General features: G+C 40.7%; 1 protein-coding gene across 1 annotated transcript in view; it reads left to right on the top strand.

Moving 5' to 3' along the window:
• The first annotated feature begins 6,037 nt into the window (after positions 1 to 6,037).
• Positions 6,038 to 19,587, top strand: part of LOC311014136 (neuronal acetylcholine receptor subunit alpha-7-like) — a 30,983-nt gene continuing 17,433 nt past the window's right edge. Inside the window, exons 1-2 of the mRNA XM_084010545.1 lie at positions 6,038 to 6,260; positions 16,371 to 16,510. Coding sequence (XP_083866671.1) covers positions 6,200 to 6,260; positions 16,371 to 16,510 — 201 coding nt within the window. The 5' untranslated portion in view covers positions 6,038 to 6,199. The remainder of the gene's footprint in view (positions 6,261 to 16,370; positions 16,511 to 19,587) is intronic.

The raw sequence follows: 19,587 nt of genomic DNA, 5'->3' as shown, positions 1-19,587 counted from the left end.
AAATGTTCTCATATATCATACAGTCACATTATACCATATTTCAAATTATTATGATAGCTTAATATTTTGTTTTTAGATAAATTTGAGAATTGGTACAAAGCAATACAATTTAAATTCTACACGTGGTTGCTTGAAGTATCATGCAGCTATCGGTGAACTAGTTTCCACATATTGTCATTTTAGAAAAATGTTTAGGCTAAGATTAAATGAAACATGGCCTCCTGTTTTTTTATTTTTTGTTTATATTTGACATTGCCTTTAATTTGATGGCGGGCCAACTAAAATGTCAAACTATTACTTCAACAATGTATTTATTTTATACACAACTATTCATTTAGTGACTTATGGAACTCCTCTTTAGTTGTACATTGTAAGACAAATAAATGATTGACACACTCAAGATGCCAACAATATATCATCCACCTTACACATTCATTAGAGTTCTTGTCTTTCTCACCCTCCTAAAATAGTCCAAACATATGGTATTTGTTTTGTCATATGTACTGTATCGCACTAATAAAGTTGTTTTAAATACATGCTTGAATTTGCATAATTGCAATATTTACTTCTGCTCCATTGAAGTTTCAAGCACAATGTTCAGGTGGTGGAATAAAACAGTCCAGTCACACAGAGGTCACAGATTGTAAAGGGACATAATAAAACGAAGGCTGAAGTGACAGTGCCATCTAGTGGTAAATCAGTGAGCTGTAGAAAACAGCTGCTTCAACGAAACAACATCCATCCATCCATCCATTGTCCACCGTTTATCCTGTATTCAGGGTCATGGTGGGGCTGGAGTCGATCCCAGCTATCATTGGGTGAAGGCGGGGTACACCCTGGACAGCACGCCTGTCCATCGCAGGGCCAACATATAGAGACAGACAACCATTCACACTCACATTCACACCTATGGGACATTTAGAGTCATTAATGAACGTATCCCCATCCTGCATGTCTTTGGACTGTGGGAGGAAGCCGGAGAACCCGGAGAGAACCCAAGCTCACACGGGGAGAACATGCAAACTCCGTCTCTATATGTCTGTGATAGACTGACCTGTCCTGTGATAAACAACCATTTATGACAACTACGGGCAATTCAGAGCCATCAAATAACAGTAATTAAATTGTGTGAGTACGCCGCAGAGAAACCATGCTTACATGGAGAACATGCAGGAGAACATGCATTAAAAAATGTTTTAAAAAGAGTTGGCAACTGCTTTCTTCCAGCGCATGTGTTAATCATAGCTCATAAAAGGAACAAAGAAGAAAAAAGTAGCAGCATTTACCAGCAACTTGTATGAGCAGTGAGCTGTTGATGAAGGTCTACGTGTCTTCAAAGCTCAGAATTTCTTGTCCATTTCAGATATTTACCAGGAACCAGAGTAATGAATGCACCATTCAAGGTAACCACTTACCTGGCTACCGGAGCTCTAGTCAAAATAAAGATGACCCTGTTTGTTGGTAAACAAACTGAATACAGGGCTAGTATTTTCCAGTCAACATTTTTGAAGTGCTTTTTACATGTAAAACATTCCCAATATACAATATACATTATGCTGGTGCATTAAATTGCTACGCTCCCTAACTGACACCACATTTGCATTCACATAAACATATAATTTCATTGTATGAAATGTGATTGCGGTCAGTGAAGAATTGTGTTTATTAGACAACAGTTTGCTGTACATCAACATTTCTTCCACTGGGTGGGGTTCTAACCACGTTCCTGGTTGCTAGACAGCTCACGCTTTCGGCTTCAGGCATTTTACCAATGTGTGACACAAACGGGGAAATTTTCTTTATTTGTATTTTTTCAGCATGTTTTGGAACCTGTGCCAATGGATTAAAAAAATGTGAACACAGTAAATTGTGGATGTGTCTACCTTTTGTGAAACATTTAACCATTAGCAAAATATAGCATTAGCCTACCTAAGGAATGTGGGATATAAAGCCTATTTTTTGGAGTAAAGACTTGCTTAGAATTTCAAAGCAGGTCCCAAGAGTATTAATTTGTGTTTCTGCTTCTGAGGGTGCTGCATTAAACGCTCATATCCTTTAAAGTATGCGCTGGAGGCTTCGTGTGAACCCCTCCGTGTGATGTATTTACACCCTCGCTCAAAACCCTGATGCAGCCCCCTGAAAATGACCACCAAAAAGCTGAAGGGAGGATAAGAGTTGATGCAGAGAGACAATAGCTAAAGGTCCAAAGAACGCTGGTAATTAATATTTTAAACTCCTTCTATTTATGAACCTAGGCATCTCTAACTAAGTGCACAAATGTAACAACTTATTGCATGTGATGTGAGTCCCTTCTTTTAAGACTTTCTTTGATCACACAACGTTCTCCACCCACACAATGTCTTTTTTGTGTGTCTTCTCCCCCTCATCATTGTGTGTGCTGCTGACCTTTTCCAGAGTAAAGTGTGAGCGAGAGCTCTGACCTTACTGCGACATCCCGTAATAAACTGAGTCGCTACCTGGTCGCTACCTCGGCAGTGTAACAGAAACAAATGGCTGGCCGGCAGCGGGAAAAAACAGGAGGTGCTGTTGTTGGAGGACCAAGATGCACTTCATCATGCGAGTGGATATTCATAGATAACCTAAAAACAACATAGAGGGAAAGAAAAAGCCTTGCATTCATTGTTTCCGAGATCTTTTTTTTTTTTTTTTCATTTTTGTCACATGTGCATGTATTTCTGAAGAGATCTCAAATGACAAGTATGAATGCACAAAGTTCAAATTCAAAAAGCACATACACACACACACACACACATCCCCCCCCACACACACCTTAGATAGCTCTGGGACCCTTGTGCTTTCTGCCACGGCGAAAGCATTGCGTCTTCCACACACATCAAAGACTAGACTGAAACTCATCTGACCCCATTCTATCACACAAACACACGTATGCACCCTGCTGGGACAGGCGGATATTTCAAATATTTGATTTGGGTATCGGAATGACGTGGAAACGTGTTTAACAAAATATAGATTTTAAATTTTATACACACTTTTGATTACATCATTGTTGACTTTATCTGTTTTAACTGTAGTTCATGTGGTGTTCACATTATGTCTCGTAAGCAAAGCAATGAAACACTGTCTCTGTCTTATGCAATTACATGTTCGCTATTGTTTAAAGTAGAAGAAGAAATAAAGAGGAATGTGGAGGGAAAAACATCTCCCAACTACAAGAACAAGGAAAGAAGCAATGGTGGCTCCATAATATTTACAGTAAGACCATTAGCAGAACACTTCTCATGTATAAAATATAGGGAATTAACCACTCCCTCTGGTCTGTCCACTCTTTTCTGCACTTTCCTCTATTACTCATCTCCTATAAGTGAATCTTCAAGTATTTTCTCTGTTCTTTGATGTTTGATGTAAAATATGTGGTCAAAAGTTTTGAGGAGACACACCTAATCTCTGTTTCTGTCTGAGTGTTCTGTCTGAAAGTGACCAGAGTCTTTGCAGCTTACATATTGCTGGTGGTGAGATTCTGCACTATTTTGTTGTTGTTGTTTTTGTAGGTGCATTGGGTCTCTGGTGTGTGACAGCAAGTGTTATTAAGTGTTTGCAACCCTTCCCCCCTAACGGGTAAAAATAATGTTGAAAGGAGACAATGGATTCACAGAATCACCACGTAAACACACAATAGTCTGCATATTGTACAGATGTAAGTTATAATGTACTGTAATGACCCTAAATGTTGAAGTTGAACAATCCTGAGGGTTAGGATTATTGGTTAACAGACTTATTTTTGTCACTGATGTTTGATTGGCGTCTTGTAGTTCACAGTTGGCTCAATATGGTTACCATGGTAAGATGAGGATGTGTTTAATGGCACTGCCTTCTGACCGACTAGAAGTGTGTCCAGAAGGAACAAGTACAAGGATTACGGTTGTGATCAGAGGTTTCCCTGAGCCCACGGCAGCTGTCGGCCCACCTACAGCACAGACAAACAGATTCTGTATCAAATCACATCTAGAGGCATACATCTTCTCTGATGAAGCTCCATGAGACGTAGACATGTGGTTTATGAAAAACAGCAAGAACTGCTCTCATACCACTGGCACAGGACAGCTACTTAGATGAGACATTCCCATTCCATTGAGAGGCAGAGAGAGGTAGCCACGAGGGGGAACATGGAACATTTCTGCTAATGTTCTCAGCGACTGTCAGATCCTTTTTGACTAAAAAATATTTTTGGACTGGAATAAATAGGTCTTTTGATTATGAGCCACGCTGGCACAAAAAGGTGACGAATATGAGAAAAAATGCAGTTTGATGAACTTCTTTGTAAAATCGAGAAGGAATTGGGGGGGGGGGGGGGAATTGGAATGACGCACATCGCTTTCACAGCTGTGAGAAGGAGGGTTGGGTAGCGATCCGAGTTTCTAGAGTTTCAGGTCTGGTTTCTACCATCGCGGACAAAAACTTAGATCGGTTGTTTCTCTCTTCATGTAGCTATGACTCCTTGGCCTTGCCTTTGATTAAAACCAGCAATAATTGATTACCAGCCACTTGGGGACCACATTTTCAATGTATAAATTTGATATGGCGAATGCCAAAAAGTAAAGTTCTGACTGTAACTAAAACAACATGCTGAAAGACGATGAGAAGATCCCCAGGGCTGAGAGAACTGCAGCATCAGGTGATAACACTCTCAGCGTTTCTTCACAGAATACAAGATGATTTGTTTCAGTGTAAATCAACTTTGAATCACATCAAGCAAAGGACTTCTACATGGCACTACTTTATATTTGCAACTGTAAGCTCCCCTGGTTGCAGGTGCAGGAGCTGGTGCTGAATGCAGCCTGAGGTCTGACTCCACCTCAGTTAATCAAGCAGGGTATATAAGGCACCTGGCCACCTGCTCTTTCTTGTTTGCCTTCTGCCCTGACCCTGCTGTGGCTGACGTATAAGCTCCAGGTGTTTGGTGAAATGAGCACATTTAACAGCAGAATCCTATCGCTGTTAAAATGACATACTTGCTGCCTGTCTGTTGCCCCCAGTGTTCCCCTTTTAGATGAGTATGAAGGTCTTTTTAAGATTTTAATTTAATAAAGTGTGACTTTTAATACCCCTGTTGGCTGAGTGGTTTGTCATTTGTTTAACATTATTTTTCTTTACAGCATCTGCCAGTTTTATTGTTATAAATACAAATATGTTTTACTTTTGGAAACGTGTCTCAGTGAGCCTGTGTGCATCAGTGACAATCCATGCAAACCATTTTCTATATATTTGTTCAAACAATATTTCCTGGGGTGAAATTCCTCAGGTGGCGTTGATGGTCATTACACTTGGTCCCTTGAGCCCACCCTACCACACAAACATGCTGCCCTTCTGGCCACACCCTTATTTGCGATGTCACATTAAATGTTGAATAGGTTCTATTCAGAAACACTTCCTGTTATATTACCTGAAATCCTCGTAACATATCGATAGCAATGAATATATTAAATGTTCTGACATTTAAAAAAAATCTGTGGCTGTTGCAGGACTGTAAAAACCGTGTCCAATCAAAAAAGTTGGGCCGGAGAAAATAATTGGATGGCTGTCTTCCTGATTGCATGCACTAGAGGCATTGAACAGAAGTCTGAACGAAGGGGGCGGGACTTTTTCAGTTTGTGGATGCGTTCAAAGTCAAAGTCTCTGTGGTTTTTCCAAATGACCTACTCAACCTTTAATGTCAATATTCAAAGAAAAGTATCAAAATATTTGATTTAACTTACTATCACAGCCTACCAAAGGTAAGCCACGCGATTCAGAATTCAATTAGGAGGAAATTAAAAATCAATCAAGGTGATGTCTTCACATTTGAATACTCTGCTGCAACCTTCTAACAAATCAGCGAAGTGATGGTCAGATATTAGGCTAGTTTACTGTCATCGTCTGTTTTACCTGTGAACTCACAGCAGCGATATTTCTGCCTTAGCCTACTCCAGCACTCACGCGCGTCCTCGCGCAGCGCTGCGTGGGGGAGCGTGTTTGTGAAGCAGCGTGAACGCGCCAATCTCAACTCCACACTCATTGTGGTCCGTCAGTATTTTTGATCTCGCACACTCCGTCTCCCTTCTCTCTTCGTCTTTCTCCGGTCTCATGTTCATCCCGCTGTCAAGCCCGAGCTGTTTGCCTGTCTAGCCGACACTGAGAGCCCGCTGCCGGCGGCCGGCGGAGTCCACAAAGCGGTGCCAGGATGAAGTTTTGGGGACCGTCTTCGGTTGGATTTTATATTTGTGCTGCCATGCTTTTCAGAGGTAGGTTTGAAGAAAAGTGATGAAGTTTTTTTTTTTCCATTTAAGGCACTTCCTTCAGTGGGTGTGAGAGCCTGTTAACCGAACTGATAACCAAAGAAGAATGATTTTGACGGTAAAATCACAATTAGTTGTGCAGAGGTTTGGAAAGGATTTTGCATAATTTGAGGTTTTTTTTCTTTCGTTCGGTCTTTGTTGGAAGAATTTTCTATTATTAGGTAATTTGCTCTTTTGCATTAGGAACTATTTGAATGAAAGTTAACATTTAAACCTAAAACCTAAATTTGATTGGATGCAATTAATCCAACTTTGACGCAGTGTGGATATCATGTTGGGATGACAGGATGGACGTTTTTTTAAATAATTCGTTTAAAGTTATGTAGCTCAAAGAATCAATATAATTTGTTTTATATAGTGAAAAAAATGTGCTATTGAATAACACTGCCCTAATAAAATATCTGCACCCTGAATGTATTTCAGTTTCGTCGCCTTACAAAGGAAGACTAATGTACCTTTTGTAACAGGGTTATTGATGATTGATTACATTATATTACACTAGCAGTAATTTCATCTGTCTGTGTGTTAGAGTTTGATCATTGGCGTGCATACATGCATATAATTCTCTCGTAAGCCGCATCCCATCAGCATTATCATATGTAACATCTGTCTGTTTACTCGCCCGTTTGTGACAGTCACTGCTGAGGATATGCCTTCAAGCCCTCTGGGTATGAATGTGTGTGTGTGTGTGTGTGTGTGTGTGTGTGCATACAGAATGTGTGTCTCCACCATGTGCAAACGTCAAGCCTGCCACCTTCCACTTCCCTCACGTGTCCATACTGATCCAGCCAGTGGTCATCGTGTTGGGCATGAGGAGGGGAGGAATGGCTGAAGAGAGGGATAGAGGATGGGTTGCATGCTAACTCATGACCGGAGGCCTCCACTGTCTTTCATGGAGGGAGTTGCTGTCTTGGTGGGAGAATGTGACCTATCTACTTTGAAAGTTGTGAAGGCCCAGCAAAATACACATATAAAGCTACACAAGTCACGTAATTCAGTACTAAATCTTAAAGGTCTGAGGCTTTTCCTTTTTACTCTCTTTTAAACGATTCACAAAAAGGTGAGAAAGTTTCAGGCTTTTGAAAGGTGCTCTTTACGACATTCAGAGCTTTAATAGAGCAGCAAACAACTATTTGTAGAGATATAGTGAAATGTCTACCTGAGCAGAGAATCTCTCTCCCTCTGTGTGCGTTGCAATCATAGATTTTCCTTGCATTGTTGACATAGCTGGCCGGGCCACACGTGTGAGCGCGCTCCACTAGCTAGCTAACGGCTGCGGCTCTCATACGGCGGTTACACCTGATAATCCCATCCAAACCAACGGTGTTGTAACAGAAATGTAGCACCCAGCGTCCAGATTAACACTGTTAGCATTTATACCATAGTTTGGACCATTAGCTTTGTTGATGGACATCCATCCATCCATCCATCCATCCATCCATCCATCCATCCATCCACTCACCCACAGATGCCCCCTACAATGTGTTTTCTTGCACAGCGGATTTCTTTGCGACCCACATTATTGTTTGGACATGGGGATTAAAGAATCAGTTAGCCGCTTGTAGGCAGAGTATGTTCACATTCACTGTACCATTGATGAACATCTTTAGACTTTCAAGGGAAACAAGAGAATATCCAAAAGGCCAGATAGGGCAGTTTAGTTCCCTTGAAATGTGGTTTTGAGACAACTTGGACTCAACAGTGTAGACTTATGATGGAGTGAATTAGGTTTACTCCTAAAACTCCAATTAATCTAATTTTCTGACCCTCACTGGTTAAAGTGAAGTTGCCTGGAAAAGATGGTGTAATATCTGCTTGATTTCAATGCAACACCTCTTCTCTCTTGACGTCCCCTTCATTTACTCTAGTTCTCTCTTGCAGATACAGTGTGCTTGTCCCTGTTTTTTTTTCATGGCCAGCAATAGTTACCCCTTCCCCAGACACTACGCTCTTTAATCACAAAGTGTATTATTTATTATAAATGTATCTTTTTAGGCCCTTGTTCAGCATGTCAGTCATGTGTTACTATAAGTGCTGCTGTTAATTCACTGGCGATGCTAAATGGTAGGCAGGTTGTGCTGCCTTCTAGTTGGATGTGTAGCCATGCACTCAGAGTTGCAACACGACGAAGGTTTTAGCTCTTGGATTAGGATTAATCATCCCGTGGCTTTAGAGCTTCGAGCCCTCGACCATAGATTATAAATCTCCTGTTAGACTACATCCATCCAACACCATACGCTCTGATCCCTGCTCACCAGTGTCGATTGTCACATGTTGCTGGGAAATGATGCTGGGAAATGATGTGCTAATGGACGCTTCTGTGACACGTCAGTTACTTTAAGCATCACACGCACGCACACACACACATAACGCGTGTAATGTATGTGCGCACGGAAACAGATGTACTTACAGTGAAATCCACAAAGAGACGCATAACATTACGAGTTGACTGCAGAACATTAGATGGTTAAATTTGCTTATGTAAAATTGATCTTTTCAGGAATAATTTGTTCCCAGCGGTCTCTTTTACTGTCCCTCATTTGTCTCTGTTCACGCCCCCCCTCATGTCTTCTTGACATCCCTTTACCCCTCATCACTACTGATTTTTATAGATTACTTTTTGACAATGACATGCCACCCTTCTCTTGACCTTTCTTACCCATTGTGGTTGTTGCAGGTTTCAGATTTAAGACTTTTTGCATCATAACATTTGGACATAAAAGCCTATATTAAACTCTAATTATGAAAGGGCAGGGAATAACATAATCATTTTATGTATTTAAAAAAAAAACTGTATTATTACTACATGTGAAAAATCTAATATATCTGAAGTTTGACCATGGCATCCAAATCATTAAAAGCTTATTTATGGTTCTATTTCGGGGCATTTTAAGGACCCATGGATGAGTTTTCCTCTACCTCCATTTAATTTTCACCTCCCTCGAACCCAGATTATCTTCCTGCTCCCTGCCTGTCCTTTACAATCTGGCTCCCTCATTTTTGTGCCTCCTGTTATGAACTCTCATCATCTCTCATTTCTCTGACTGTCTCCATCTCTCCCTGTCCCTGTGCCTGTGTTATTTAACAGGGTAGGAAGTGAGCTAGCCACCTGGCTTTAAGAAGCAAGTTTAAAGCTGCTGAACATCTGGACTCTTCACCGTTGACCTCCCCTGACTCTTTCCTGAAGCAAATGATTGATAGTGAAATAATGAGGTGCTAGACCATTGCCAATGTAGAAGTGACCTTAATTTAAATAGATGCACACTTGGTTAGTTTTAGAGGCAAACCTGTGTAAGCTACACACACACACACACACACACACACACACACACACACACACACACACACACACATGCATACACATTCATACATAACAACAACACAAGTATCCTCTTCAGTTCTGTATGTCTGTGTGTGCCATTTACACACGCAGACATACACACACACTTTCTTGCAGCCCATCAGACATTATTATGTCAGAGTTCCATTATTTCTTCACCTTGGGTGCTTTTCTTACAGTACATTAGTCAAGGTCTTTGCTTTAATCTAAAGGAGAGATAGATGGTTTCCGTTGGTGGACACCCATTTACAGGTGTGAGAAAGAAAGATTACATACATCATATTTTATATTCTAGAGGGACTGCTGAACGACCTTTCTCTAACTCAAACGCCTGATTTCTGAAGACTCTTTGACATTGTCAATGTCAATATGTGATACGCATGTTTTATTTCCTGCTACTTTTAATCAAGTATAAAAAGTTCAATGAGGACCAAGTTAAGTTGCATTTTCTGTTTTGTTTCTTCTTTTGTTTCTCATAATTGCAAATGATCAGCATGTTGCAATCCCCAACCTCCCAGTTCATAACTTGTGTCGTGTTCTAGCTTCGAGCCGTAAATTATATTCGGCAGATTTAAAAGTTTCAGAAAAACAAATTGTATTGTAGGAGGTTTTAATCATTTCGCTCCTTCCAAATCCATTGTATTGTGTATATGCAGTCATATTTAATTTTCTCTTTCTGTTTCTCACATACACTCTCACAAGTACACTGAGATATTTGCATCAGAATGGCTGCAGACGTGTAGCATTTGTTGCGGTGTTGACTGTCCAGGCCCTCGGGGAATGGCGGTCTGTCAGCGGGAGCTTTGTGCAGCCCTATTACCCCTCCAGGTTCATGACTCTAGTCCCTCTGTCCCAGAGCATTCTGGGATGAGAGCCCTGTTCTGTTCCAGACAGAATAATAGACATGGCCCTTCACATCATGTTTTGAGATTTTGCAAGCATATTTACCAAACAAGATTACTCTAAATAATAAGGGGTTTGCTTCACAATGGTGTGGTTTGTATGTTCATACTGGGACAAGCCTCAAACGAATGCAGCATGTAAATTAGCGTTGAGCTGAACTTAAGTGGAAAAAAAGTCTTTACCCCTCCGCTCATTCCTCCCTTCCTAAGTAATGCCGTTTGCCTTGCTCAGAGGCCATCCTGACAGTAAAAACATATAATTCCGACCCTTTTTGTCCCCACGGCACTGTTCTCGCTGTTTATTCATCAGGATTCATGTTACATCATTGGGAACCTTAGGGGCCACTTCAAGCCCCAGTTAACCCGGTATACAGCTAACAGGCTAGATTGTGGAAAAAAGAGGATAAAGCCAGTTACACTTGCTGTAGGAAACATGGACATAACAACTGTAATATCACGTCTGCCAAGCAAACGTCTCATTAAAAAATCTTTCCCACTTGTTGTCCACCTCAAACTGCTTTAGCTTGCCTGAACTTAAAAATGCATTTTGCATTGAATGAGGATTGTGGAGTTGCACTGTAAAAGGGTCTCTTCATGGCTTGTGTGGCTTGTGTTTGCAGCTTTCTGTTCAGTAATGTTTTCAATATGTCACGATTGCTAATGATTAATAATTTACTATGAACTTATTGATTCAAAAGTTTCTGATAATTTATTTTACACTACTGTGTCTCTAGTTTGGTGATGTCAATTGGGGGATTCCCAACAGCATATTTATGCTAGATCTAAGTACAGTAGAATATCTTGGCAGAAAGAGACTGGGGAACAAAACTCTGCATGATTTCATCCTACCAATTGAAATCTGAAATTGTGTGTGTGTGTGTCTGTGTGTGTGTGTGTGTGTGTGTGTGTGTGTGTGTGTGTGTGTGTGTGTGTGTGTGTGTGTGTGTGTGTTGTGTGTGTGTTGGACAGAGGCTCACTCTGGATGGCTTTAGCCGAGCTCATCAGGGGCACTAAAACACCCTGATGTAAATGGTGGTCATTTAGTGCTTGGCCTTAAATAGCTTGTTTTGTGTGTGTGTGTGTGTGTGTGTGTGTGTGTGTGTGTGTGTGTGTGTGTGTGGGTGTGTGAGAGAGAGATAGAGAGGGAGAGAGAGAGAGAACTGGTCCCTCAGGCCTGTGTTTGGATAGCCTCTGTCTGATGAGTTTGTTTGGAAGCTTCATCTGAACGCATTGACCCAGTAAAAATATTCAGATGGGACAGAATTGCCTAGCTGAATTTCTCGATGTGTGTGTGCGTGTGTGTGCGTGTGTGTGAGAGAGAGAGAGAGAGAGAGAGACAGAGAGGGCGAGAGAGAAGAGAATAATCACGTCCTTAGTATATTTGCGGTTCTTGTATTTTCTAAAAAGTGCAGAATAAAAAGACAAAACTCTTGATTCTACTTTTCTGAGTTTTCATCCTTTGATGAAGACAGTTGAAAGCTCTGGCAAAAGCAAAAATAAATTCAATGCAAAAAAAAATTAAATTAACATAACATTTTGAGTGTGCAATAGAGAGCTCAAAGGCATAGATAACCTCTGACTTTTCAACGAAAAGGGTCTATGTTGGTATAAAACCATTCTGAATACAATGGCAATAGTTTTATTCTCTTCTTCCCATCTTTCACATTTGTACAAAACTGCCATATATCTAAAATAATATTGTCAATATAATTTTTTCCAACCATTTCTCTGTTCTGATCAAACAATAATTCTGTCCTTGCATTTGTACCACTCTAAAACTTTACATCAGGAGCCTCTCTGAGCTTGGACTGATTGAAAGCAGGGTGACGCATTCTTGGGCACTTTGTCTCACCACCACAGCCCACAAAGCAAAGTGCATGAAGATATATAGACCAAATTTATATTTCTACTTGTCTCACATTTTTCATTTTATCTCAATTCTCTTTCACAGAACCTGTGAGAGATCTCCCACATTCAATATTCTTTTAATAAATGCTGTCGAGGAAAAATACTCAAAAAGAAAATGGGCTTGGTCTCAAAGGAGATGTTGTGAAATGTATTAATATTTTGTGGGGTTCTGCCGAGCTGACATAAAATATCCCTGTGGGTGCTGATGCCCTTGGGGTCGCTGATGTGCCCAGGAGCAGTCTGGCTCTGCTTATTAAACGAGAACTAATTTTATATGCAGACAACCTGGAGCTCAGGGGTTACATCAGTGTGCAGCGAGGTTAGATTAACATGCATACATCAATGTATACAGATACAATGACTGTCTGGACCTAATCTGTGAGCAAACCCAATGAATAAGAGAGAAATTATCTCCCATTCCCTTAAAAATATTGCTATTTAAACGGATAATTTGTCAAACGGTTTTCTGCAGCAAATAAAATAGGTTCTTTTAAGGCTAAACGGCAACAAATATGGATTGAAGTAGAATATTGCGTTGGATAAAAACATCTTGTGAATCTCTTGTGTGTGTGTGTGTGTGTGTGTGTGTGTGTGTGTGTGTGTGTGTGTGTGTGTGTGTGTGTGTGTGTGTGTGTGTGTGTGTGTGTGTGTGTGTGTGTGTATCAGGCTGAGATGGCACATGTTGTGAACCTCCCTATGCAGGCACATCTTACTATCTGAATAATGTGCCCTTTAAACAGCAGGAAAATACCGCAACATTGACTTTGAACCAGGTATGTTTTGTCAGTGCGGGAATCGCCTTCTGCTGCCTCAAAATAGCAACGCTTCAGCAATGTGCCTGACCACAGAGTCGATTTATGACCAACGTGGGGTTTACAAAGGGCACATTTTTTTTATCGTCCTTGAGGGAACAGGAAAGCAGTCTGTTTTTAGTTTGTGATGGCACTACCAGACTAGACATTCATTAACATTTTGACTTTGCTTCACTGACCTCAAAATGAGTCTTTACTGCTTCCCTCTGCTTCTTATGATAATACCTGTAAAGAGTTTTACAGATTTATCGAAGTTGATCATTTTAAGAGACTTCTTGACATCCACTCTGAGGAGCACCTTAGAGAGAGAGAGAGAGAGAGATGAGCGAAAGTGCTGAACAAACGGTAAAATCCCCCCCCCCCCCCCACACACACACACACTCTCGTATTCCCTCCTTCTGCTGGAGGTTGTTTGATGAAGCCTCTCGCTGGGTTTGGAAATGATCTTGTCTTGCCAGCCTCTCATATCGGCTTCATTAGTGAGATGATTTGGAAAAGGGGAAAACCCAGCAAGCTAATAGATGTATCCTTTCATCCCTGGTGTATGCTGCACATGTCTGTTTACGAATTAAAGTTGGCATGGTGGGTTATTGCGTTTGATTATTTAATTGTTTCCTGAACGTGGTTTTATGAGAAGAGCAGCAACGGAGACTGAGCTTTCCATTCTTCTTCGCTGGCTTTATTAGTTTTATTGTGTCGGTTTGGACCTCAATTCACAGTAATAAAACACAGGAGAGGAGACGCAGGAGGGAGGTTGGCAGTATAGCAGCAGCAGATGAAGCTGTAGTTAAATTTGAGTGAACGTGCATATGCAAAAGACCTTGTGCAGGGATGGACAGATTTATGACTTTGTGGCGCTGCGTATTGATTTATTGGGATTGTGGTTTGTCTTGCGGAATCACCCATTAGAGCACTAGCTTGGGTGTCCAAACAAACATGCTTACAGAGGCAGGGAACAATATGGTGGAAACAATGTGAATGCATCCATGTCTGAGACACGTCGATCCAACTCTCACACAAGGTATTGGAAGGTGGATAGAAGGAATCAGATAGAGTCTGATGGATTCGATCTATGCGGCTCCTCAGGAGCAGTGAAAAGGATTCTGATGTGCTTCTCGTAGCTTCGCTGTCTCTGACCTCAGACTCAGTCCTTCCATAACTGTCCTCATTGTTGCTAATGGTCCAATCAACACTGTGCTGGACCGAAGGGATGCTCCACTCTTCACAGCTGTAGGGCTTTAGAGCTCAACCCCTCCCCCATAGAAGTATTTGTATACATCTATGTATGTATGTGAATGATGCGTGTGCTGTTTAGAGTGTTTTCACTTGATGAAGTCCATGTGTTTTTCATAATTCAAGATCTGTCACTTAAAGTGGCAGTCCATAACATTTTCATCTATTTAATTGTCTTTTAAGTTACTATCTATCAAACAGTGAGTTACAACAATGGTGATTGATCATGTGACCCACTAATGAAAGTGGTTGTACTTGCTGCTTTGCCCAGAAATAGTATCTCCGTGTCTGTGGTGACATTTCTGCACAAAATTCAAAATTAGTGACGGTTGGTCTGCCCAGGTGGAATTACCCACGGAAGCGTACGCTGCGTTTCATTGTAATCGGAAATCGGTAGTCAGTGTCAACCTCAACAAAACCCTGTAAAAATGATTGGTTTGTGTAACAACATATATTCTCATTGAGCTCAACAGAAGGCTATTTTTCCTCAAATGATTCATTTTGTTTTTACCCTACACGTTGGGTATACATAGATAAATAGACCAAACCAAGAACACACTATATTCACACTGCAGGTCACCATGATCATTTATTTTTGTAGTTTTGTGGTCAATACCAATACCAGTCTGAAAGGTTATTCTTCTGAATTGTGCAAGCATGCAATGACTTGCTCATGCAGAGGTCTACAAAAAGAAATGGAGGCCACATTGAATCATGTCACCATGGTGTCAATACTTAGACATTACATTTGAAATGCTCTGTAGCCCCGAATCATTAAAACAAATCTGTCTCACATATGAAGGACAAGAAGTGATTTCACCTGCAGTCAACACGTTACGAGGAGCACTGAGCTAACGAGCATGTGAGAGCTAAATGCGACACTACTGCAAATGACAATGTCAATATGAATGATTTTTGCAGAGGGATGTTTTTGCCCTGTTGCACTTCTGATCGTGTTTGTGTGTGTGTGTGTGTGCATAGGTATTTGTGTGTCTCTGTCTCCCTTTATTTTTGGGACAAATGGGCACGGTGAAAATGTGCGTGAAAGATGAGGTAGAGAGGATCAATAATGGTGATGAGAGTCGGGCCAACAAACACATCATTGTAATCACCCTGGATCTTAAGACTCCATCACCTCAGCCCTGCCCATCTGTGTGTATGGCGCGGTGTGTACTACGTCCTGGGGATGTATATGCTGATGTCAATGCATGTTTGTATATACAGTATTCATCAAAACTTTCAACTCAACATCAGACGTTCCTCTTATACATGGTTCATACCAAGTGCAAGTTTACAAAACGTCCCGTAGGAATCAGGGACACTATCTGAATAGATGCCGCATAGATGGCAGTGTTTGAAACTCCATCAGGTAAATTATAATCTGGCTGCAGGCCGGTGCCAGCTAAGGAAGGGTAAAAGGTTAGAAAGGCCATTAGAGCTACTTTCTGGATTAGAATTCGACCTCAGTACACAAGACTGTGTTCCAAAGTAAAATTGGGATAGTCCAAGCCAAAACTTTTTTTAAATCCTGCCTTGACACATCATTATCCTGCACTAGATTTACGGTTTAAAATGCAAATGAAAAGACTGCAACCCCTGTGTCGGTAAATCACAAGAGTGCCCTTCAGAAACTCTAGACAATGGAGGGATGAACCTTCAAGTCTGAATTATGTGGTAACTGTTGGTGGTTATGTCTCACAACAGGATGTCAACAAACCACTTGCTACTTTTATCGGAGTAAGGACCTTTGAATTGATTATTTTGTCACACAAACTCTTACCTAAATTGGTTAAGTTTTGAAGAACATTTTGAGCAGAAACATAATCATCCGACAGATCACATTTTCTTTTGTTTCCTCCAGGATCCCTGCAGGGGGAACACCAGAGGAGGCTGTACAAGGAGCTGCTGGCTAACTACAACCGACTTGAGAGACCTGTAGTCAATGACTCGGCCGCCATTCTGGTGGAGCTGGGCCTCACGCTGCTGCAGATCATAGATGTGGTGAGGGTGACGGCATTCGCTGTTTATTCTTTACGTGTGTGCATGGTGTTTGGTTTGGGCAGTGTAGAATGTAGGAAGACATGACGTTGGTGGGTTGTTTAATGAAAAGCTGAAGTGGAATTTTACCTGACAGCATTCTTTACCTAAATTGAATCAATTGGCGATCAGATCGTATATCCTCGATTGCAGGGATAATCAATGATCATTTTTTCCAACGCTGAGATTAGGGCGATTTTAACTTAGCTTAGTCTACTATCAGAACTAAGATGTTCTAAAATAGTCTCTAGTAACTGAGTCCTACTTTGTATTTAGATATATTTCTGATTTAGTGGCATGTCCACCCACAGAGCCTAATTAATTTGCATAAGTGAATCCTAAATCATTAATCAAAACCAGTTAGCCCTCTCTTTTCCATGGATCTGACGCCCCACATCTGTTCTGACTCATTGTATTTTTTTTATTCTCTTTTAACAGCAATGTTCTGTTGTTTTTCATCTTTATTAATTGAGGGAAAGCTGGCTGAGCACAGTTGTTTTTTTGCTGCTCCACTGAAGCAGAGTGGGCTTAGGGCCGCATTCAGACTGTCAGTAGCCCCGCATGAAATAACGCATGGTTAACACTAGTGTCCATCGATGCGGCGGGGGTGCCAACACATGGGGCCCCTGCAAAAAAAAGTGTGGGGTTGTCTGGCATAAAAAAAGTTGAACCTGGCTCAACATTTGCTGCAAAGTATTTGCCTCGTAATCATCGTGATGAACAAAATTAAATTTTAACCACCGTGACAACTTTTCTGAGTTGTAAAATCCTGTGTGAGTGATGGATGTTCGCGAGTGTGCAGTTTTTTGGCATCTTTAAAGGCATTAATATTTAACTCCAGTGTGACTTCCTGGATATCTCATCGCTCATTCCAAAAGACTTGGGTCAGGACACACTGGTGGGTCGCCAAATAATTTTGCAGAATTTCTTCCATCGTAGCTTATTTAACATGCATATCTGCAGTACACGTTTGAGCCACAGGAAGGAGCCTGATGTTTGTATTGTTCAGATAATTGTAGTGTACTTAAAACATTGAATCCAACATAAAAGACTAGCATACAGTCTGTTTTACCAATGAGAATACAAAATGAATGTTGGTTATTTAACTGATGAGAGGAAATAAAAAGGATGCAATAGACAGTAAACTAATCACGATTCATAATATATGTCTATTTTAATTTGGGTCATGATAGTTTGCCGTTTTATACAAAGTTTGGGAACACAGTCTTAAACACCACTACCCAAACAATGTCGTCCCTAGCATAACAGTGCTATTTTCTGCCCGCGTTTCTGTGTGTTGAGTGTTTTGCGCCTCAAGATTAGTTGCTGAAAGAGGCATAACATTGCTTATTTACTCCACATTTGTTCATGTTGTCTAGACTATAGATAAAAGGTGTCATCCCTAAGGGCAGCGATCCAGACAGTGTTTTGTGTCTGCCTGAGTTTCACACTCCTGACACGTTCCCAAATCATGGAAATTACCATTCCTTCCTTCCTCCAGCCTGTGACCCAGAAATTAATCCAGGTCTACTACCTTTAATGACTTTTCAAATAAAGAATTCTGCTCAGAGTAGCAGGAGGCCTTCAAATGAATCCTCGACTCATTAACCACCGGAGAGGACCAAAAGCCTGCAAGACACCTGACAGGTCGCATCTACATTTTTCAGTCAACCTGTCCACAGAGAGACAGACACTTTAGACGAAGACACTTTAGGGGAGCGTTAGTATGTTAAATTCAGAGTTTCACACCAGCCAGATGTCTGCTCTCGTTTGCCAAAACAAATAGATATCCAATTTCTTTGTGAGTGTTTTCTTGCCACAGGGTTTTTAGGGTTGTTTTCCTTGTTCTGGATAGTTGGTGTCTCAGGAGAATGGAGGAGTGATGCATGTTTTAATCATGTTTTAAGAAGATTCTATAGAGTGATCGGCAAATAAACTGAGTGGTAGGGAAAATATTGCAGGAAGTAAAAGGAGAGAATTTAAGTTGTCACTAACACTTTGAGTAAAACACTAAAGATAAGACAGCAGTTAAGATGCTTATATCGGTTGGTGAAACACAGCAAGTATGCTCATTCAGCCTTGCCAGATTGGGATTGAATGAAAATTGTCTATGTTTCAATCCACCTAAAACACCTTTCAGCCCATCTATTAGCAAATAGCTTGTATGTCCATGACGAGCTGCTAATTTGATGCTCAGAGTTAGGATGTGACTTTGTGATTAACAACAAAGTTAAAAAATAGACAGAATGTCTTACTCAGCTAACCCTTACCCTGGATTGGAAATTTGCATTTCTGCATTCTCAGAATTTCCCTTTTTTCAAAGCATTGCATTTTTATCCTTCTCTCTCTCTCTCTCTCTCTCTCTCTCTCTCTCTCTCTCTCTCTCTCTCTCTCTCTCTCTCTCTCTCCAAACTAGAAGTTACACATGTGTGCTCAAATACAAACCCTCTACAATGTAGGTTTTTAAACCAGATGACCCAGATAATTGAGTCACAGCTAGAAATAATGAAGTGTGTGTTTTCGTGTGTGTGTGTGTGTGTGTGTGTGTGTGTGTGTGTGTGTGTATGTGTTTGTTTGTTTGCAATTTGTTGAAATAATGAACATAAAATCACAGGTCATATAAAATGTATTACCTGAAAATATTAACTTGACTCACCTGCAGTATTCAAGGTCAAATATTCAATATAGCCTACGAGCTCACTCTTTGCTATACTTCAAGTAAAATATTTTTTGTATTTCTCGCACCAAAACATCAATCTTCTAAATATTTTAGGTACTTCTTGTTTCTATAGACACTCAACTTTCTGTGTGTTTGTTTATATTTATTTCTGTATGGAAAAATTTACTGAGAATATGACCTAGAAACATGCAAGCAGCAGTCAGTCAGTCAGTCAGCAGTTTACTTTAAAGCTGATGAATAAATGAGTTGAATGAACATGGGTGTTCCCATGAACATGAACAGTAAAGTTAAAGTGTACTAGCACACCTCTGGATCTCAGCACAGTAGTTACTGCTACATAATTCAAGCAACCCCACTGACT

The sequence above is a fragment of the Eutrigla gurnardus genome (assembly GCF_963514095.1).
Source record: "Eutrigla gurnardus genome assembly, chromosome: 5".
NCBI classification, from domain to species: Eukaryota; Metazoa; Chordata; class Actinopteri; order Perciformes; family Triglidae; genus Eutrigla; species Eutrigla gurnardus.
The sequence above is the reverse complement of the archived record's forward strand: the minus strand, read 5'-3'. Positions and strand labels throughout refer to the sequence as shown.